General features: G+C 48.4%; 1 protein-coding gene across 7 annotated transcripts in view; it reads right to left on the bottom strand.

The window, feature by feature from the left end:
- The window catches only part of TTC7B (tetratricopeptide repeat domain 7B), a 255,976-nt gene that overhangs the window by 83,724 nt on the left and 149,604 nt on the right, over nucleotides 1-22,648 (bottom strand). For all 7 annotated transcript variants that reach the window (XM_066344074.1, XM_066344076.1, XM_066344077.1 and 4 more), the window contains 2 exons: nucleotides 17,997-18,069; nucleotides 14,850-15,010 (listed from right to left, as the gene is read on the bottom strand). In XM_066344074.1, the coding sequence (XP_066200171.1) occupies nucleotides 14,850-15,010; nucleotides 17,997-18,069 (234 nt within the window). The remainder of the gene's footprint in view (nucleotides 1-14,849; nucleotides 15,011-17,996; nucleotides 18,070-22,648) is intronic.

The following is a 22,648-nucleotide window of genomic DNA, read 5'->3' as shown; positions in this document are numbered from 1 at the left end:
GGCTCGGATCCGTGTAACAAGGTCCCCCGTGATCTGTGTGCACATTTCAGATCAAGAAGCACCACACTAGTTCCTAACTTTCCATCCTAACCTTCAATGGTCTATTTTCTTTTTAAGACCTCCAAGAAAATATTCCCATAGCCCCGACACTTAGGAAATTCTGTTTTTATTTCCTTCCCATAAGTAAGTTGGGAGTTTTCTGTTCTTAAATCCAGTGGGAATTCTGACCAACTGTTTACATTAAGCTCACAAATGAAGGACACCCCACCTGAGGTCTTGAAGAGAACGCCTCCCTTCTCCCCGGAGGGGTCCCGGCTGGCTTCCCAGTGGCTGCGCTGTGACCCCGTCCGGGCCTGCCCTGCGTGTCTCCACTGCGGTCACTGTATCGACGCCGGGGGCACGGACCCTGCCGCCCACACGGAGGGCACCTCCCGAGTCTGCAGAGCTCTGAGTGATCACTGCTGTTGTGGGTCCCCCCCAGGAACGAAACCTCAAATGTCTTCCAGAACCAGCGAGGAAATGGGAGCCAGGCTCCAGGGGTCAAGCGGTGAGTGCTTGGCGTTGTGCCAGCCTGCTCTAAAAGCAACGCGGTCCAAGCATGTCTGAAATGCACAGACCTAGCGGAACTCTCGTAGCAAGTATCAGCTCACAGGCCATCAGACGGAACCCCTCATCTGCAGGCTGTCCAGGGGTCGGGTCTGGGGACCTGGTTCCCTTTACAAACGCCAGAGCTCACGCCGGCTCCCGGTCAGTTTGCCAACAGACCCACCAAAGGAGGGCGTAAGGAGTACAGCTCTCCCCACCTGGGCTTGGGAGTTTTAACCCCTGAGGAAGTTCTAGAAATCCGACCACTTCTAAGGCCCGTGGTTGCTCCAGGAGGAGGCGCTGTGCAGTGCGCCTGAGTCTAGGCAGGCCACTCAGCATCTCCTCCAGGACGGCCGTGCTGTCACGGTGACCGTTATCCCAGCCCAGGCTCCCAGACCTGCTGGTTCCAGGGGAAACTGACGCCACACTCACTTAGCAAAAGAAAGTGCCAGGAGCAGATGGCTGGCTCTAGAGACCTTAGCAGCCCTTCATCCTTGGTCGGGAGGCTGCTCACGCACGACGCGTGCAGGGACGGTCCCCACTGTCTCTGCAGGTTTGGCTGTGCCTCCTGGTCTCCTAGTCCTGCCTCCTCTTTCCGACAGGCAGGAGCTCCTGTTAGATCCCACATTCCTTACATTTCGCTTCTCATTTCATCAACAATCTGGGGTACTCCCCCATCCTCCTAGCAATATTTTTAGAACAAACAAGTGACATATTTAGCTAAAATGAATCACCTCAAGAAACCCCAGTTTGGCTCATTTTTTGCTCCTGCTTCAGCTATGAATCCAATCAGTTTCCTACAGCAAGCATCTGCTCCGGAAATGACCGGGACAGGGTGACCCAAACACCCCGGGAGCCCCGTGCCCTTGTTTTGGAGCCCCCTCCCGTGCTCGAGCGACACCGTTGTGAAGCAGTCACTTCAGTGAGCGCCGTCCACAGAGCAGCAGGACATCGACTCGGGCGGCGGGGCGGTTTCCAGAGTCTGTCTGGCTGCAGAGCTGGGGGCTGAGGGTGCAAAGCCGGCAGGCGGTCGGAGCGGCCCTGGGGTTGGGTGGGCGGGGTGGTGAGCGGGTGCCCTCGGCACAGTGAGGGTCCAACAGCCATCCGGGAGTGAGACGTGTGGACAGCAAGTATCTGACGGCACGTCCTCCCACCAAGCTACTCTGGCTCCGCAAGACGCAATCTACTCTTCCTGCACCACAAAGCCTTTGGTCTTTTCTAAATGGGGGACGGGAAATGAAAGCCAATCTACTGCCTGCCGCACCCGAAGGCCATCTCTCCACCGGGTGTCCCTGTCCTTATTCCTGACTCAGCTCCCGTGGCCCTGATTTCCCTGCATTTACCAGCTGACAGATGGATGGGCACTCCAGTGAGGAAATGAGAGGCCAGGGCCCAGGTCAGTGGACAACGGCAGATGTTAGAGAGACGGGCTCCTCATTCACCTGGGCCGAGAAGGGAACGTGTGCAGGCCAGATGTGACAGGGACCAGGGGAATCCGCGAAGTTCTGTGAGTCAGAAACGGCTCCCTCCACCTGGCATCAGGGAGGAGGGACTCGCAGGTGCTGGGAACCGAGCCAGCCCTCCGGACCGAATGGACAACACTGCTCTCTGGGATCGAGGCCGGAGGAGACCCCAGCCCTTCCCCCGCCTGGCCTGTGGGCATGACCCACCATCTGTCTCTGCCTCTGGGGTGCTCTCACGACACTGGGAAGGGTCTGAAGGGTTTGGTTTGGTTTGGCTCGGCTTGTTTCAGTGGTGCTAAGGGAGACGAGAGGCCAGGCCTCTGTCCATGGGTCCGAGCTTTAACAGGGAGCCTGCCCCCAACAGGGCGGTCGGTGGTGGCGGCCACAGCAGTGACCTTTGTTTCTCCTGAGACACTGGGCGCACTCCACAGTCGGGCCCACACGGCTCTGTGCGCACGTGGCGGACAGCGGGCTCTCTAACCAGGAACTAGTGGAGGTGTTCAAAGGACAGGCGTCCCAGTGGGTTATCAACCCCGCCAGCTGTTTCCAGCTCAGACTTCCCACCAGGGTGATTATGAGACAGATTGGGAGATTCTCTTCTTTCTCTTCTCTGCTCTCTGATGTTTCGGCTTTGTTTTTAATTAGTAAACTTCCATTACCTTGAAATGCAAAAGACCGTTATGAATGAACTGACACTCCCCTGTGCTTGTACTGTCTTATGTTTTCTCACAGTCGGCTGGGTCACTAGCAGGTGCTCCATGTGACGCACTTGCAACAGGTCAACATTGCCATTTCATCATATAGTGGGAACTGGCAGAGTAAAAGCCAAAATGGACAACAGAAGAAACAAAGGTAGACACCTGCTTAGCTAGGAACGAAGGCTACCAGGCTACTCAGCAGGGTCCTGAGTTCCGACCATTCATCATACAAAGACGCATAAATGTTCACAGCATGCCAGGTACTGAGACAGCGTTGGGGACCCAGGGGTTTACAGCAAACGCCCTGCATGAAGTCAAGAAGACTCTCCATGCTACACACACATCTAAGAGAACCTGAGATCTTGTGAAGAAAAGCACTAAATAAAGGAAGCTTCTGCAGGCCGCCACCGGGGGTGGGGGCCTCTCCCAGCCGTCAGGACACCCGAAGAGCACCCTTCCCTGGTTGGCAGAACTCTCTGGAAAGAAGGCGGGACACTCCTGTGAGGACTTTAAACAGCCACGTGCGTCCCTAGACTGGTCACATGGAAATGGGCCAGCACAACTGCCCACTTGAGGGCACGGCTGTTCTGGCTCCAGAGAAAGAAGGACCTTCTCATGCACCAACCTGATTTCAAATACATTTCTCCTCCATTTTTCTCTTTCCTTGCCTCGCAAACCAAATTTTCTGTTTCTAAACTATTTTTTATTGACTTTTAGGGCTTCTGTCTCTCTTGACAGCATCTACATTTACTGAAGGCTACACCACAGGCCCAGAGCCTCACAGGAAGATTACATGAATGAGCCGGTGTGGTGGGAGGCTGTCCCCTACTTCAGGAAGTCCCTCCCAGAACACAGTGGCTTCACCACCCAGAGCCACAGAGCCCCAGGCGCAGAAGGGCCCCCACCACCTAATCTCAACCTTCCAAGAATGCTGGAAACCCTCCACCACCACCCAGGCCAGTAAGGAGAGGCCAGAAAGTTGATCTTTTAAAAACTGTGGTAAAATACACATAACAAACGTTACCATTTTTAAGTGTACGGTTTTCTGGCATTAAGTATTGAATACATTCACATTGTTGTGCACCATCACCACCGTCCGTCTCTAGGACATTTTTTCATTTTGCAAAACTGACACTCTGTCCCCACTGAACAACAACCCCCTGTCCCTCCCTCCAGCAGCCCCTGGCTCCCAGCACCCGGCTTTCTGTCTCTATGATTCTGGGAACCTCAAAGAGAACGGTTTCTGTCCTTTTGTGACGGGTTGATTTCACTTAGTACTACATTCTCAAGGCTCATCCATGCATCAGAATCTCCTTCCTCTGTAAGGCTGAATAATATCCCATTGTGTGTGGAAACCACGTCCTGCTTGCCCACTCCTCCTCAGTGGCCACGTGGGCTGCTGCCACTTTTTTACTCTCGTGCATAATGCTGCTATGAACCTAAGTGTAGATATCTGTTTGAGCTCCTACTTTCAATTCTTTCTCCCTCAGTTTTATACCCCACTTATGTGGGTATACATTTGTCCCTCATTACTCTCCTCCCCCTGCTGCTTTCAATTCTTTTGAATATTTACCCAGATGTGAAACTGATGGATCATATAGTGATCTATTTTCAATTTTTTGAGGAACTGTCATCCTGCTCTCCACAATGGCTGCACCATTTTACATTCCCACCGACAGAGCACAAAAGGGCCAATGTGTCCACGTTCTTGCCAAATCCTGTTATTTTTTAAACGATAGTCATCCTAATGAGTATGAAGTAGTGTCTCATTGTGGTTTTAATTTGCATTTCTCTAATGATTAGTGATACTGAGAATATCTTCATGTCCTTATTGCCATTTCAATATCTACATTGGAGAAATGTCTATTCGAGTCCTTTGCCCACTTTTTGTACAGTCATGGAAAGTAGATTTTGAGTAAGCTCCTGCATCCTGGACATACTCCGCTCTGGCCTGTGGTGTCCTTCAGGCCACCGCCCAGTCTCCTTCGCCAGAAGACCCCTCCCCAACCTGCACGCAAGGGACAGGCCCCCTGGGTGGCTTACTTGCACTCGTCTCCCCTGACAGCTGCCAGGTATCCATGGGTTACTTCCCTAATTTAATGAAATGAACAGCTCCTTTCCTGGTGGTCCATCTTTCTATCAAGTGCAAATTTAACAAGCACGTTTCTCCCTCCACCACTGGGCTCGGGTATAAAAACAGTCCGTCGCACCTGCCTCTCAGCAATCCCCATATCAAAACACGACACATGTATTTCAACTTAAATTGAGTTATTCTGAGAGTGTGTGAGACAAAGTGAGAGGAGATACATTCTTACTTACTAAATAATAATTTTTAAAACCAGATCTATATATAAGGTCTATCGGAAAGTTCTGTCCATTTCTATCACAACAAGTTTCCACACATAAGCACATGTTTATTTGGCGCATGTGTGCCTCTCTATTTTTATCACTTAATGTATACATACTGACGTAGCAAATTAACTAAAAGTTTAGAAAAGAAGCCGGCGATGTTCAATAGGAAGAACATCATACTGCATCATGAAAATGCCAGGCCACATGCTGCTTTGGAGACTCATCAAAAAATTGTAGAACTAGGCTGGGAAATTCTGACGCATCCACCATATTCCCCGGACTTAGCACCCTCCGACTATCGCTTGTTTTTGTCCTTAAAAATTTTTTTGAAGGGCAGAAAATTCAAAAATGAAGAAGATATAAAACAAGCACTGGTTCAATTTTTCCCATCAAAAGATAAAACATTTTTCAAAAATGGGATATACAAATTGCCCTCACGCTGGCAAGAAATCATGAATAATAATGGCAGTTATATTATTTAATAAAGTTTATTGACGGCAAGAAAAATTTGTATTTTGTTTTATTCCAAAAACGGACAGCCCTGGCCGGTTGGCTCAGCGGTAGAGCGTCGGCCTAGCGTGCGGAGGACCTGGGTTCGATTCCCGGCCAGGGCACACAGGAGAAGCGCCCATTTGCTTCTCCACCCCTCCGCCGCACTTTCCTCTCTGTTTCTCTCTTCCCCTCCCGCAGCCAAGGCTCCATTGGAGCAAAGATGGCCCGGGCGCTGGGGATGGCTCTGTGGCCTCTGCCCCAGGCGCTAGAGTGGCTCTGGTCGCAATATAGCGACGCCCAGGATGGGCAGAGCATCGCCCCCTGGTGGGCAGAGCGTCGCCCCATGGTGGGCGTGCCGGGTGGATCCCGGTCGGGCGCATGCGGGAGTCTGTCTGACTGTCTCTCCCCGTTTCCAGCTTCAGAAAAATGAAAAAAAAAAAATAAAAAATAAAAAAAATAAAAACAAAAACGGACAGAACTTTCCGGTAGATCTTATATATACTCCACTCAAGTGAAGAGTGATTGTACCCATGTCTTCCAGCTCTTGATGAGACTAACAGGGCAGCGAGCACGAGCACCCTGCTCCTGTGGACTGCTGGCTCTAACAGAGCATGAACTGCTCTCTTGTTCCTGGCGCGGCCCCAGCAGTGAGCGGGGCACCTGGAATGGGGGCGGAACCGAATGCTTCAAGGGCAGTGGTGCGGAGCACGGATGTGGAGTCCAGACTGCCTGGGTTCAAATCATGACTCCACCACTTACTAGGTGCATAGTCTTGGGCAAATTACTTAACCTCTGTGCCTCAGTTTCCTTATCTGTAAAATGGGGATAATACTACCTACCATGGTCCTGATGATGATTAGATTATTTAAAATGTGTTCGGTGCTGGTCTGAGTTGCCTATAATAAAGCAGTGCAGAGATGCTAGTGATCATTATTACTAAATAAGTGAATGAACGGGTGGTATATATGTTCACGTCTTTCCATACAGTTAGTTACCACTGGTGTACAAAGGACCGCGACTGTTTCACAAAGCCTGCTTTCACATGGACCGGGGAGAAGACCACACACAGAGAAGTGTTGCAGAAGAGGGCGTAGGTCTTCCAGTCGGGTGACTGAGGATTGGTTTCAGCACCTCCCGATACATCTAAGTTATGGGTCAGAAAACACACTTGCAAGCGTCGTCCAAACACCGCAATGATCGGCCTTGTGGTCGCATCCTCAGAGGTTTCAAAAATTACTTTCTGGTACCTTGTGGTAACATCTGATGGTTTAAGTGTGCTATTGATTTGATGACCTCTCTTTAGAGCACATGAAAAAGGACCTGTATGTATTCTATTTAAATAGGAAAGAGTAAAATTAAAATCAATTTAAAATGTACAATTAGGAAAGTTGTACAACCACAACTTGTTTCAGGGCAAGAAACTAAACCCTGGTGGCGGCCGCCCATAACAGCCACTGTAGGGCTTGCTGATTTAGAATAACCACTTCCGCTACACAAAGTTCTCAAATGCCACCATGAGTATGATCCTATCTGATGTATCTTCCAAAGACAGAAAGTGACAGACCATCAGTTCTCATCCCAATATTTCACTTCAAAAGGACCCTCCACGGCAGGAGGACAAAGTCTGCGAGGGTCTGGCTGCAGCCTGGCCGACAGACGGCCGCACTGTCTTCAGGGGAGACACGTGTTCCAGGCCCCATCTGGCGCCTACTTTACCCTGCTGGGGCCAATGAGGGGAATTACTAAGTAAAATGCACTGATCATTTAAGAAATGTTTGCAAAGCTGTATTTCAAAAAGAAGAAAGATCGAGGCTCTTATACCAAGTATAATAAGTAGTGAATCTATCAGAATCTATGAACAGAAAAAGAAGGCAGTTCAGGAGGAACAAAAATGACAAGATGCACATAGAAATAGCAGACAAAAATTCAACCATATCATTAATTTTACTAAATGTAAATGGACCAAACACTTGAGACAAAGGCAGAAATCGTCAGAATCACTAAAGAGGCAAGACCCAACCATATGCTATCTATAAGAGAAGAAATTTTTGAAGACATAACAGCTGATAGTTTCCTAGAAATGATAAAAAACATAAGCAATGCTCATCCACAGTTTTAAAAAGTCAGGCGAATCCCAAGCAGGACCCACTCTTAGCTGCGTGGTGGTGAACCTCGTGGTGAACAGTGACACGTCAGCAGCAAGGGCAACAGGCCCAAGGGAAGGGCGGCGACGTGAACGTGACGGGACACTGAGCCGCAGCTCGCTGACGATGCGGAACAGCGAGAGCGCCGTGCTGAGACGGGGAGACCAGAACTGCACAGCGGCTTGAAAACGCTTTCAAGAGTAAAGACAAATGTATTTTTAGACCCAAACTGCAAAACATCACCAGCAACAGACCCTCACTAAAATTTTCAGAGTAATCACAAAACCACTACCACCACCAAATCAGATCTTTCTTGTCCAAATTAGTAAAAGAAAATGTGTAATAAAAACATAATGAATCTAAAAGAAGGTAGGAAAGGAGACGATAAGGTATAAAAAAGACAGGACAGATAGAAAGCACAAGTGAGATAGATGATAGACACTAATACATAGATGATAGACACTAATCCAAACATATCAGTATTTACAATGAATGGAAATGAACTAAATGTTCCAGATAAGACCTTCGGCCTGATTTTTAAATAATCAGTTATATACTATGAGCACAAGAGAACATCTAAAATATAAGAATATAAAAAGTAAATGGGCCCTGGCCGGTTAGATCAGTGGTAGAGTGTTGACCCAGTGTGTGCATGTCCCAGGTTCAATTCCTGGTCAGGGCACACAGTAGAAGTGACCATTTGCTTCTCCACTCCTCCCCTTCACCCTTCTCTCTCTCTCTCTCTCTTTCTCTCTTTCTCCCTTCCCTCAGCCATAACTTGATTGAAGCAAGTTGGCCCCGGGTGTTGAGGATGGTTCTGTGGCCCCTGCCTCAGGTGCTAAGAATAGCTTGGTTGTTGAGCAACAGAGCAACGCCCCAGATGGGCAGAGCATCGCCCCATAGGGGGTTTGCCAGGTGGATCCTGGTTGGGGCGTATGCAGGAGTCTGTCTCTGCCTTCCCTCCTTTCACTAAAAAAAATAAAAATAATAAAGCATCAAAGTTTTACCATAGAAAAAAAGACCAGCCTAAGATGGTTTTACACGTGAATTCTAAAACATATTATTCTAGAAGCAAATAATTCCAATTTTACCCAAATGATTCTAAAACAAAAAGAGCTACTCCAACTCATTCTGTGAGGCTGGCCTAACCTGATGCTAAAACTTGACAAGGATATAATGAGAAAGGAAAATCACAAGCTATTCACACATGAACATAAATGGAAATGTTCTTTAAAAAGTTAGTAAACTGATTCCATAAAAAAGCTGATTTATCATGATCAACAGCTTGGGCTTATTCCAAGAATCCAAGTTTAATTTAACATTTTAAAATATTAATTAATATAACATTGACATATTAAAGGAGTAAAATCATATAACCATCTTAATAAATACAAAAAAACATCTGCTAAAATCTGATATCAATTCATGATTTTAAAAAACTTTTAGCAAACCAGGAAAAAAGAAATGTCCTTAACCTCTTAAATAGAGGTTTAAATAAAACAGGATGGAAAACATTTTCAGATAACTACAAATAAGTCTAGTAAAAAAGTGAACAAAATGTTTATGAGAAAAATTAAAAACTTCATTGAAAGAGTATTTTTTAAAGGACTAAATAATTAGAGATATAATGACCATAAATTAGAAAACCTTGTCATAAATAGTTCTCCCCAGAGTGAGCTATTAGATTAAAGGTAATTCCAATTAAAATCTCAACAAATTTTTTTGGTGGTGCTTGACAAACTCAAAGTCCTGAGAATAGCAAGATACAGGGATAGACCTACCTTGTGTAAAATAAAGTTGTAGAAATGATGAAAGAATCATCACCACACGGAGATGGGCACAATGACCAAGTGGAACCAGCAGAAAGCTCAGAAACAGCCTCCTCCACACAGACAGGCATTTAAGATAAAAGTGGCATTGTGGAGCAACAGGGAAAAGAATCTTTTCAATACAGGATTCTGGGACAACTGGGTATCCAGATGGGAAAAATGGCATCAGACCTCTGACACCACACATACATAAAACAATCAATCTGATGAACTTGCTTTAAGGATAAAAGATAATGAGAGAGCTTTCAGAAGATAATTTAGGACGGTGTTCTTCAACTACCGGTCTGCCAGAAACTTGGTGCCAGTCCATGAAAGAGTTAACCACCCTGATGTATGAAGACTATGGAGTCTCTAGTGGACTGGTGGTTGAAAAACACTGACTTAGGAGACAATCTTCAGGATCCTGGAGTCACAGGAGCACTATCTGGTTGACAGATTGAACTACTTCAAAGTCCGTAACTTCTGTTCATCAAAAGACATCAGTAAGAGAGGGCAAAGACAAGACCCAGATTGGGAGAAGATTATTGCAACACACATAACCAACAATATATGATATAAAGAAGCACTTATAACCATAATATATAAAGAAATCTTACAAATTAGTATGGAAAAGACAACCCTATCAGAAAAAAGGACTTCTATAAGCTTCACAAAAGAGAGCTAAATGACCAATAAACAAATAAAAAGTGTTCAATCTCATCAATAATGAAAGACATGCAACTTAAACTCACAATGTGATACCATTAACCAGCAACCACATTACCAAAAACAAGTCTGACAACACCTAGTGTTGGTGTAAGGATCCATTCGTGTCCCCGGGCACTACTGGTGGGAGTATACAAGGGCACAACCACTTTGGAAAACACTTTGGAGTTATTTGGTAAAACTGAAGATAAGATACACATATCCTATGGGCTAGCAATTTCACTCCTAGGTGTCTGCCTAAAGAAATGCTTGCCCACGTGCACCAGGGAAAGTGTGCAGGAAGACTGACAGCAGTATTGTTCATAACAGCTGGAAACAACCCCGACCCACTTACAGCAGCCTAGAAGAATAAATCTCAGTATGTTTACACAGTAAACGCTATTCATAAGTATAAATGAATAAATGGCTGCTTGTGCAACACGATGAACCTCTTGAACATACTGCTAAAGCAATGAAAGCGAGTGGCATAAGGGCATATTCAGTATGATTCCATTAAAAAGCTTTTTTTTTTTTTTTTTTTTCCTGAAGTTGGAAATGGGGAGGCAGTCAGACAGACTCCCACATGCGCCCGTCCAGGATCCACCCGGCAGGCACGCCCACCGGGGGGTGATGTTCCACCCATCTGGGGCGTTGCTCTGTTGCGACCAGAACCATTCTAGTGCCTGAGGCAGAGGCCACAGAGAGCCATCATCAGTGCCCGGGCCATCTTTGCTTCAATAGAGCCTTGGCTGCGGGAGGGGAAGAGAGAGAGAGAGAGGAAGGAGAGGGGGAGGGGTGGAGAAGCAGATGGCCGTTTCTCCTGTGTGCCCTGGCCAGGACTCCTGCACGCCAGGCCAACGCTCTACCACTGAGCCAACCAGCCAGGGCCTTAAGAAGCTTTTTAAACATGCAAAATGATAAATTTTTATTCTTTAGGAGTATAACCATAGTTAACCGGTGAGGTGAGAGGTGAGGGGACAGGATGGGGGGGGGGGTACACAGGAAATTCATAGGCAATATTAATGTTTTTTTTCTTAAATGAAGGAGTGTACATATATTAGTTGTATTATTTTATTTTTTAAATTGAATTTATTGGGGTGACACTGGTTAATAAGATTACATAGGTTTCAGGGGTACCATTCCACAATACATCATCTGTCCACTGCACAACATGTCTACCACCCCGAGTCAAGTCCCTTCTCTCACCGCGTGCCCTCTCTTCCCTCCTCTCCCTCTCCTGCCCCTCCCTCCATCATCCTCACACTGCTGTCTGTGTCTGAGCTCCTTCCTCTCAGCTTAACCTTCACCTTTCCCACCCAGCCCCCAACCCCTCCCCTCTGAGCTGTCGGTCCGTTCTCTGCATCTAGAAGTCTCAATATATTTCATCATCTTTTTGCTTCTACTTAATATTTAATAACAATTTTAAAAGATTCTAAAATATTGTATTTGAAAACACTATTAGTGATAATAAGAATTCCTCCGAACTACTGAGTGATTACCACGTGATGATTACATTGAAGGCATTGACTACAATGCCGTGAACACACTGGCTCAGACAGCTACAGGCCGTGAACACACTGGCTCAGACAGCTACAGGCCGTGAACACACTGGCTCAGACAGCTACAGGCCGTGAACACACTGGCTGTGACAGCTACAGGCCGTGAACACACTGGCTGAGACAGCTACAGGCCGTGAACACACTGGCTGAGACAGCTACAGGCCGTGAACACACTGGCTGAGACAGCTACAGGCCGTGAACACACTGGCTCAGACAGCTACAGGCCGTGAACACACTGGCTGAGACAGCTACAGGCCGTGAACACACTGGCTCAGACAGCTACAGGCCGTGAACACACTGGCTGAGACAGCTACAGGCCGTGAACACACTGGCTCAGACAGCTACAGGCCGTGAACACACTGGCTCAGACAGCTACAGGCCGTGAACACACTGGCTCAGACAGCTACAGGCCGTGAACACACTGGCTCAGACAGCTACAGGCCGTGAACACACTGGCTCAGACAGCTACAGGCCGTGAACACACTGGCTCAGACAGCTACAGGCCCTGGAGTCCTGGCCTCGTTAGTGCTCATCCTTACAGCTACCATGAGATGATAAAAGTGCTGTTTAAGTCCCTTAGATAAGCTAGCTTAACAGGGACCAAAACGTTCTATAATTCTCTGCACAAGGTTAAGAGACTAAGTCCAGCCTTGGTTCAGGTTTGTTCAATAGCTGAACGGTGGGAAAGCAGTGCACCTCCAGCTGCCGGGCACCCAGTCAGTGGTGGGTATGGGGGGCAGAGCGGGGGGTGGGGGCACAGGGAACGCGAGGCAGTGCTGGCTTCCGAGACCCGGCAGCGCTGCTGGGGACGAGGCTGTCACAGCCCACAGACAATACTACAGGACAGCTGCCACCCCAGCCCAGTTAGGTGGGGTTGAAATGTTCTACCCAGGTGGGGAACAAACCGTGGGATCTGCTGACCGCATCTGGCCCAACTTTTAATAAAGCACTCTCGGGAAGAAGTTTCTCATCGCAAAGGAAGAAATAAAAATATTTAAAAAGCAAACAAGTCGTGGGCCACTCTCAAACCTGCTGACATAGGCTTTGTTATTTTTTTGAGCTTACGGCTTAACATTAAAATAACAGGCCTGCATTCCTCAAATATCTCGTCTCCACTGCCGTTCCTCACTTATACTGCTTGAAAGGGCTGTCAGCTGCTGTCACTGGGAGGCATTACCATATCAGCCACCACTGTTTACTGCTTACTGTGTGGTGGGGCTCTGAGTTTAATAAGCCCACTCCTGATGGCACCCCAGGCTGCTTGTGCAGGAGTCTAACATCTAATGAAGGTGCCGGGGTGGGGGGTGGGGGGTGGGAGGCAGGAGGTGCTTTATGAATATTGATGAGAGAAACTGAATTTCATTGTATCGGGTTGTACTTTACCGATGGGTAAAGGACCAAGACTTTTTAAAGTGCCCTCGCCACTTTATGGTTCCCGGCCTAGCCAGCTTCGGATAAAATCCAGATATGCTCGGAATGCATAAGAGTGAGTCGGAGACCCGCGGGAAGTAGGCACTGCAGCGGGCTCTCTAATTTGCTCTACATAAATAGCTGAGCCTACAAAAGAAATCTCTAGTCAGAGATTTCCTGGATTATAATGAGAATTTTCTCGATGGGGAGAAGAGAAGTAAGTGCTCTTTTCACTTGAAGACAAAGAGGTAATTGTAATGGAAATGTGTGAACCGATTTTCCAAGGGGAGCTGCTGAAACTCACTGATTAAAAACAGCGAGGTGATGAGGCAGAGAAATCAAGCCAAAGACATCCACTTAAAATCCGTGGCTGCACTTGCTTCTGAGAGTGAAGAGGGCCAGCCCAGGCCACGGGCTCCATTCACTCCTCCCCTCTCCCCAGTCCGCACTGCCCCATTACTGACCCTGCCACTCAGACAATTTGAACCTGTCAGCATGCGCCACTGTTTACTGTTTCCGCCACCGTGTCCTGGTTACTAAGCTACTCCACTGAGATCAAATAGGAACCTAGTCGCCCAAGAGACAACGTCTGTCTCAGCAAAGCCTAACCAACCAGCTGGGAGTCAGGGACTCCAAGGGAAGATGTGAAGAGGAGGAGACAAGTCAAGCGTATGGCAGTTTATAATGACGATTCTTAGGCTCATGTACAAATACTGACTGACCGATTTAAGGAATTCCATTTCCTAGAGAAAAAAACCAAGGCAGAAAGAGCTCAAGTGTCATGACCAGAGTTGCCACAAGGTAACAACCACCTGACATGAGCAGAAGTCCCTGGTGGTGCAGGACTAACAAGCTCTAAGCCCCGCCTCCCATTCCCATCACAGGACTTTGTTCAGTATAACACTCGCCATTTCCAGGTGCAGCTATAGTATTTACTTAATGTTTTTCTTTAAATTGACTTTAAAGAAACCATTTAAAAAATTCTTGGTCTCCCTCTGAGTGATAATTTCCATGAAATCATACTTTGATATGTAGTTACATTTTTTCTAATGTACATTTAAAAATGTATAACTATTAAAATGTTCATTCACAAGTCACCTAAAATCATCTTGTGTGTCCCAAGGGTACATAACGAAAAAAATGGATAAAGTATTTGAACTCACTAAGATGACCTCATAGACTACACTGACAATAATGTAGGTTTGAACCAAACGAGTCTACTTATATGTGGATTTTTTTCCAATAAATACTGTAAATGTATTTTTACTTTCTCATAGTTTTCTTAATAAGATTTTCTTTTCTCCAGTGTACTTTATAGTGAGATTGTAAGTATATAATACATGTAACACACAAAATATGGTTAACTGACTGCATTTCTTGGTAAGCTGCTGGGAGTCAGTTTCTCGCAGGTCTTTGTGCGGGGCTCCGCGTCCCTACTCCCTCCCTGCCTTATTCAAGGGTCAGCTGTGTGTCTGTTTCTAAAGATCATGGGGAAAATTAAAAGGGTAAAGGGAATTTTGTACTATTACCCTCAGGATGTCCATGAAGAACTTAGATTATAAAGGAGGAAGTTGAAAATAGGTACATTTAATAACTTTTCAGTAAGAACAAACAGAAGCCCAGGGTCACTTACATAAAATTCTCTGGATATTCACTCAGGGCCATGTCCACGATGTTCAGAGCGTCGTGGTAATGCTTCTGCGCCGACAGCAAGAGGGCCAGGAGGTGCAGAGAGTTGACATCGTCACCCTGAAGCTGAAGAGCTTGGCGGACATACCCCAGAGCCTCTGGTATCTGGTTTAAAACAAAACCAAAAAGAATTTTTACGCACACCACACACAAAGCCACCATGTCAATATCTGATTCTGTGTAAACATCAAGAGTCGTTACACCTTGTAGCACCTTTAGATTTTAAGCCAAGTCTTCATGAAGTCACCAGGATTTTAACCACAAAGATGAAACAGACACTCTCATCAAGCGAAAACCTCATCAACAAAATAATACTATTTCTCTAACTGCCAATATCAAGTCTTTTACTTTTCCCTAAATAAGCACTTTCTCTTTTTCCACGAAACTGATTTACTTCCTTGATCATGCTTAAGATGATTTCATTAAACGGAGGCACATACAAATTGCCGGAGGTTTTTAGTGGAATTAAATTGCCCTAGCTGAACTGTTCTCATTTTTTAAACTATTCCTGAAATTAAAGTGCTTAATAAGTTATAAAAACCTTTAGCAGAGCTTTCTAAATGATCAGACGATTGCTTCCGAGTTCCTCTGTCCTGGCTCCCCACTACACAGCAAGGAAATACATAAACACACAAACAAAAATCTCACGGCTTCCCAAACTACAGCCCAGACAACTCAATCCAAGAAACAAACTGCAATGCCACATTCAAACTCAAGAAGGACCAGACATAACCTTAACTGTAACCCTTTGAGTAGTGAGTTTTTTTCATGCTTGCTGACTCCCGGGAGTGAGTTTTTTTTTTTTCAAAAAATGAAATCAGTTCCAGTTTTATTAACTTAAAATCATGTTTGTTTGATAACCAATTTATGGAATGAAGAACATACATTTGTCTTTTTTTAATGTTGCCTTAAACATTTTTAAAATAAATTGATCATAATCTGGATCAAGAGGCATGAGAACATTTGTACTACACAAAGGGTTAAAGATGCAACAGCTTGTTCATGACCTTCTTCAAGATCATTGAGCACCGGGGTTGATAAAATGCACAGAGTGAATACTGAACGCCCCGCATTCCACGCAGGTGAGCAGTAACTAGGGAGAATCAGAACCTGAAGGCTGGTTCTGAAAGAGCCCGAGGTCGAAGCTTCCTCTTCGGCTGGCCCTGGGACCCCTCTGGACTCTCCTCCCAATGCCAGTCCTGAGGCCGGGCCCCCTCTCGGCTCTCCCGCTTTCTCGCAGGCCCTCAGAAACCTCACTCCTTAGTAGGAAGCCACAACTTTGGTCTTCTCCCAATCTGTCAGGTTCTCTCTTTGAAATTCCATTTTTGATGACTTTAGTCACACATGCTGGCTCCAGAGGCTCTCGGCTGTGAGCCACGGAATCTCGGCCCTTACAGCCGGAGGGAAGCTCATCTGCCCTGCCTTCGTTTACGGGAGGAAGAAGAGTCCAGAGGTGAAGTCACCTGACAGGGTTACCCAGTGGTTGAACTTCTGAGATGAGGCTGCCGCTAGATCTTCTGCTTCTCTCCCACTCGCTCCTCCTGGTCAGATGGCATTGGCTCAAAGGTAAGAGGGCCAGGAGCCCCCTGCCCATGGCCAGCAGGGAAATTCTGCTGTGCTCACGCCGCGTGCCCACAGACTGCTGACACCCACGGGCGCCTTGTACTTACTTATCCGTTCCGCAGGGTGAGCACTGATGGTGTGACCAGTGCCCAGCCTGGCACTGTGGGGAGGGTCAAAAGGCAGGATATACTCCTGGTGTCAGTGTGCAGGGATGACCACAGCAATCAGGGACAAATTGCTACATGGTTCAAAATGATGTCCTTAAGGGATAGTTGACTTGAAGGAATTCAAAGCTGGTTCCTTCATTCATCGAGTACTCCTGAGTGCCCACCACCTGCCAGGCAGTGTTCCCGCTGCCAGGGTAAAGCAGTGACGACAACCGACATGGGTTCCTGCCCACGTGGACCCTCCTGTCTAGGAGGAAGGAGAGCTGAGAGAGGGGGAGGGGATGCGCAGGACACAGGAAGGAGGGTCCGCCGGGAGGGGACAGAGGGCCCTGGGGAGGCCAGGTGGCCGGTCACCAGCCATCAGCTGCTGCAGCCGCAGCTCCTGCTCAGCCAGCTGTGAGCCACGCCGTGCCAGGTGAGAGGGCCTTTGCAGAGGAGGTGTCTTGGTTTCCTCAGTGCCCTGGTCGCTCATGGGAGCCCTGCTCTGTAAGTCAGATGCGTGCCCACAGCCCAGGCCTGCCAGGCGAACGGCCCGTCTGGGAACTGACCTCTCGTTCACCCTCCAGTCAGCACTCAGGAATGTGCTGGGGTTACCACCAGCGTCCTGCAGCTGGTGGGCAGGCAGACGTGTGGTCAGAGTCCCCTGAACAGCTGGGAGGGGACAGGCGGGAATGAGAATGGCAAAGGCAGCTTCTGGAAGCTGCCACAGGGAAGATGAAGGCCAGCGAAGCTTGTCCCTCCACTAAGAACACTGTTGACTCCTATTTCAAGGAGTCACTGTGTGTAACTGTTCAGATCTCCACGTACTTCAAGGGAACTGGTGTCCTTTGTCTCAGCCTGTTGGCATCTTTCCATCCATCACTGATACCCTTATGGCCACCAGGGCTCCACGGGTGACTATCAGCGGTGCTGAGAGCTCAGCATGGGCCGTGCAGGCAAGGGACACGGGCTCCTCAACGACCCCTGGGTTCAGGGTGACTGCCACGTGCTGCGTCCACACTGCCAACCAACCCCAGGTGGGGCCCATCAGACCTACGACTGAACCTTCCAAAGCAGAGCCTGGCCTGCCTGTGTCTCCGTGTGAGGAGCAGCCCTCTCTGAGGAGGGCCGGGGCCCCGCGGGCCGCAGGGGAGCGGAGGACCCCCCACCCCGCGGGCCGCAGGGGAGCGGAGGACCCCCCACCCCGCGGGCCGCAGGGGAGCGGAGGACCCCCCACCCCGCGGGCCGCAGGGGAGCGGAGGACCCCCCCACCCCGCGGGCCGCAGGGGAGCGGAGGACCCCCTGCTGCTCGGACTGGGGCGCTGAAGGAACTGCATCAGGACAGAGTGGGCGCCGACTCAGGAAACACGCGAGAAACCGACCTGTCTGGAGATGGCGAGCTGCAGAGCCAAGTAGAAAGCTGCTTGGTGGTCCGTAGGTGACAGACTGTGGGCCCTGAAAAGGAAGTTACGGCTGTTAGTATATGGGCGAGGCATGTTTACTTTCTCTATCATTCACATCTGCCCTTTATACCAAGGCCACACACGTGACTATTGGACGTTTCATTTATACTCTTCTTTGTTCACTGACACGCGCGGCGCACTTCCCCTTCGGAGGACGCAGGTGTGCAGCGCAGCGTCTGTGTCTGTGCGGCCCATGCCGGCAGCCTGCGGTCCCGCTGGGAGGAGGAGCCCAGAGAAGACCGCAGGCCCGAGCTCTGCCCTCCCCGGCACACGGGCACGCCCAGCGGGAGAGGCGCTCACGCCACACTGGGACGTGGTGAGGCCATGCGTGCGCTTGGCGAGGTGGCGGTGACTCTGATTAAGTTTTGCTTTGCCCTTAACGTCACTTCATCCAAATTTCTGGATTTCAGAGAAATCACATGAAAATCAAGACCCCGGCTCTGCTTGTAAAAAGAGGCTTGGTTTTTGCTGAACTAACGCTAAGGAGATGAGAAGGCTGTCCCGCCGTCTTCTGAAGCTACCAAGTCCCACGAAGCTTGCTAATTTGGTCCACGTAACTGACGCGAGACTCCCTGGCTAAACGCTGTGTTCAGTTTTATTCCAGGACTTTTTTTTTTTTTTTTTTTTTTTTTTTTTTTTTCCATTTTTCTGAAGCTGGAAACAGGGAGAGACAGTCAGACAGACTCCCGCATGCGCCCGACCAGGATCCACCCGGCACGCCCACCAGGGGCGACGCTCTGCCCACCAGGGGGCGATGCTCTGCCCATCCTGGGCGTCGCCATGTTGCGACCAGAGCCACTCCAGCGCCTGAGGCAGAGGCCACAGAGCCATGCCCAGCACCGGGGCCATCTTTGCTTCAATGGAGCCTTGGCTGCGGGAGGGGAAGAGAGAGACAGAGAGGAAAGCGCGGCGGAGGGGTGGAGAAGCAAATGGGCGCTTCTCCTGTGTACCCTGGCCGGGAATCGAACCAGGGTCCTCCGCACGCTAGGCCGATGCTCTACCGCTGAGCCAACTGGCCAGGTGTGTTCAGTTTTATTAACTGGCCTTTGACACCAGGTGGGAAGAGGCTGTACTGGCCTCCTGACCGTTTGCAAACATGGTCACTCTTGCTTTTATGTGGAAGTCAATTGTATTTCACCTCAAGCAACTCAAAATGCGTATACAGACCCAATTCTGTGCTGCAGAGTCTGGAGCGAAGAGAAAAACAAACTTTCACTTTCTTTAAAGGGCACTAGGGAGCAGACTGATTAAAAACGGTGGGGAACGGTGGGGCCCAGATAGTAAACAAACCTTCATGCTGTTCTGTCAACATTCTGTGATTAAAGGAGGATCTTCTAGCAGCAGAAAACAAATTAAGGAAAAAAAAAAAAAAAGAAAGAAAGCCAAATCATTATGGAGTCAACTGTGGCAAACACGCCCAATGCGGGTTTCTACAGGAACAAGGCCTTTTCACGCCACTGTCCGTCTGCTGTGGGGAAAACAACTAGGAAGTCTTCCGGGGCTTGCCATCAGAAAATGCACCAGGTCCAACAGGCCGGGACAGTGTTTGGACAAGTGCAGCAGCCTGTCATTTTATTGCTCTCAAGAGCAAAGTGCCCGAAGTCCCCTCCCTGGCTACTTCATCAGCAGCAGCGGCCGGAGAGACAGCCTCGAATTCTTCTCACCTCCGAGTAAGAGGCACGGGCGTTGGCCTGCGCTGCCCTTTTAAATGTCTCCTTTCTACCAGTGTGCTCCAGTTTTCTTTAGTTATTTCATAAGCGGGAGTTCTTCCATGAATTTGTACATCAAAGAATTATTTTTCTTTGGTGTTCATAAGAAATGAGATTGAGATGTCATGGTTTCTGTCTCTTCCAATTATTCGGGAAAAATGAATACAAAATTAGTTATGAGGAGACACTGAATTATTTAGCGTTCTTTATTTTCTTGCATTTCTTTCATAATTAATAAAAAGCCAGGTTTCTATAACCCTCAAAAGGATTCCTCAGAGCGATCATTTTCTCAGCCCAGCTTAGACTTTTCACAAGTGAAGTTAGATCAGATCATGGTTGGGTGACTTTTCACCCAACACCAACCAGGTGAAAAGCTGGCAGTGGTCTGGTGGACTCAGGGGAGCGGACAAGGACAGTTCTGGCCCCAGGCCCCACCGGTCTCATCGAATGGTTGACTGTTGGCCAGGGCACTGTGAAGCCAATGGGAAGCCCGAGGGATCTTGGCATTTCTGTGTGGATTTGGGCGACATCTGAAGAGCTGCACTCTTGGCTAACAGCGGATATCCAACTGCTAAAGTTCTAACAAGGCACAACTTAAACATAGTTTTTAAATCTCATTTTTATAATTTGGCTAATGAGTTAAACTGGCTACTTTAGTCCAGGAAAGAAAAAAAAAAGAATGCCCAATACAATAGAAACAATTGCATGGTGTTGACGTCCCGAGACCCGAACACTTGCTTTAGTCATGCAGAACAACTGGGACGCTATGTTTCCTAGCACAAAACCACTCCGGAATGCCCACAGCCAGCCTGCTGGACAGATATCATTAAGCGATGCAGGCAAGAGGAAAGACATGCGTGTTCTTGAAAACTACAAGCCCGCTGAACTCTACCTGTGAATACAAAGCAGCCCTGTAAACCCCATTCCCATACAGCAGATGTCTGGACGAGCCAAGAGAAACCCAGAGATCTAAAAATGTCACCACAGGACGCTCACAAAGTGCTTCCCATGTCAAAGCAACCCATACCCACTAATTTAATTTCTCATCCATAAAGAAAGAAATGTTAGACTGCTGGGTCACCAGACCACCTGTCTGTCCGTCCATCCATCCATCCACCTACCTATCCATCTGTCCATCTGTCCTTCCATCCATCCATCCATCCTCCCACCCATGCACCCTCCCACATTATTCAGTACCTATGTGAGGCCAGGCCCGTGCCCGCCTCTGGGGAGCCTGGAGATGAACTGCTCCTCCCCCCCCCCCCCGGAGCCTGAGGCGACCACAGTGACCACTACAATGCAGCAGGAGCAGGGCCGAGAGACGCACGCCAGGCTGCTCCTGGAGAGCACGGGCTGGGCCTCCCAGACCACCTGTCTAGAACCCAGGACACTCTAGAACCCAGGACCCCTGGAGGTCCAGCCCAGTGCTCATCCAGACTCTGAGTCTAACACGCTCTAGAACGGAACCAAGACTACATACAGAAAAGGCTGATCACTCTTGACACTGGTTGCTAATATACATACTTTGTAATAAGAATACTATCATTTGCGGGGCATCGCCTATTAAGCATCTGGTCGAAAAGCATCCAGCAAAAGAGACAGAGCTAGAAGTGAAATGCTGAGGCCCGGTCTCTCCCATGTCCCCTGCTGCCTTGTTTAGCCAATTCTCCTGGGAGTCCTTTTCAGTACAGATTACAATAGACATTTGATTAGTATAATATTCAGTTCAGAAAGAAATGTACAAACCTGGTTAAATCCATCACTCGGGAACCTCCCATTAGTGACACACAGAGGGTGACCAACTTGTCCTGGTTTGCCCGGAATTTTCCAGGTTTGAGCCCTTAAAGTCCCACGTCTGGGACACCGCTCAGTCCTGACAAACTGGGATAGTTGGTCACTCCATACACACAGATCAGACCACATTCAAACTTAAATTCAAGGTAGGAGGGAGAGAGGTCAATGACGTGAGGCTGTCTGTCACACTGAGTGACAAACATGACGCCCCTCCTCCTGCTGGGCAGCCCGATTTCTGATGCTGGGGGCCAAGTCTCCACAACACGCTGTCAGGCGCTTCCAGGCTTCTCTCTGGGGTGCGAGTGCGCAGGCGCGGCCACTCCCCTCCGTTCAGCATCTCCGGAAAGCTTTGCAAACCACGTGCTTTTTCTCACTAGACGTTTGTATGGGGAAAATGAACTGGCCCAGCTGCTCGGGTTGAGCTCGCGGCTGTACCAGCAGCCAAAGGCCTCAATATTAAGAGTAATGCAAGTGGAGGCCTTCAAACACCAGCTTTTTGATTCACTAGAGAGCAAGCCTTTCTGAATTCTGACTCCAAGCATATACGAGTTAATTTTTATATACTATATCTGCAACCCCACCCCTTTTTGAGTTATACTCTTTCCTTTTTTAAACAAAAATTGCCAAACAGTAGTAAAAACAGCATTGTTGGGGAGAGGAATTAAATATATAGAAAAAGAGGCCTCATCTAAGTTGGTTTTCTTTTTTTTTTTTTTTTTTGTTCCGAAGCTGGAAACGGGGAGGCAGTCAGATAGACTCCCGCGTATGCCCGACCAGGATCCACCCCGCATGCCCACCAGGGAGCAATGCTCTCTTCATCTGGGGCATTGCTCTGTTGCAACCAGAGCCATTCTAGCGCCTGAGGCAGAGGCCAAAGAGCCATCCTCAGCACCCGGGCCAACTTTACTCCAATGGAGCCTTGGCTGCAGGAGGGGAAGAGAGAGACAAGAGGAAGGAGAGGGGGAAGGGTGGAGAAGCAGATGGGCGCTTCTCCTGTGTGCCCTGGCCGGGTATCGAACCCGGGACTCCTGCACACCAGGCCGATGCTCTACCACTGAGCCAACTGGC

Source organism: Saccopteryx leptura, chromosome 6 (genome assembly GCF_036850995.1).
Source record: "Saccopteryx leptura isolate mSacLep1 chromosome 6, mSacLep1_pri_phased_curated, whole genome shotgun sequence".
In the NCBI taxonomy this organism is placed as follows: Eukaryota; Metazoa; Chordata; class Mammalia; order Chiroptera; family Emballonuridae; genus Saccopteryx; species Saccopteryx leptura.
The sequence above is the reverse complement of the archived record's forward strand: the minus strand, read 5'-3'. Positions and strand labels throughout refer to the sequence as shown.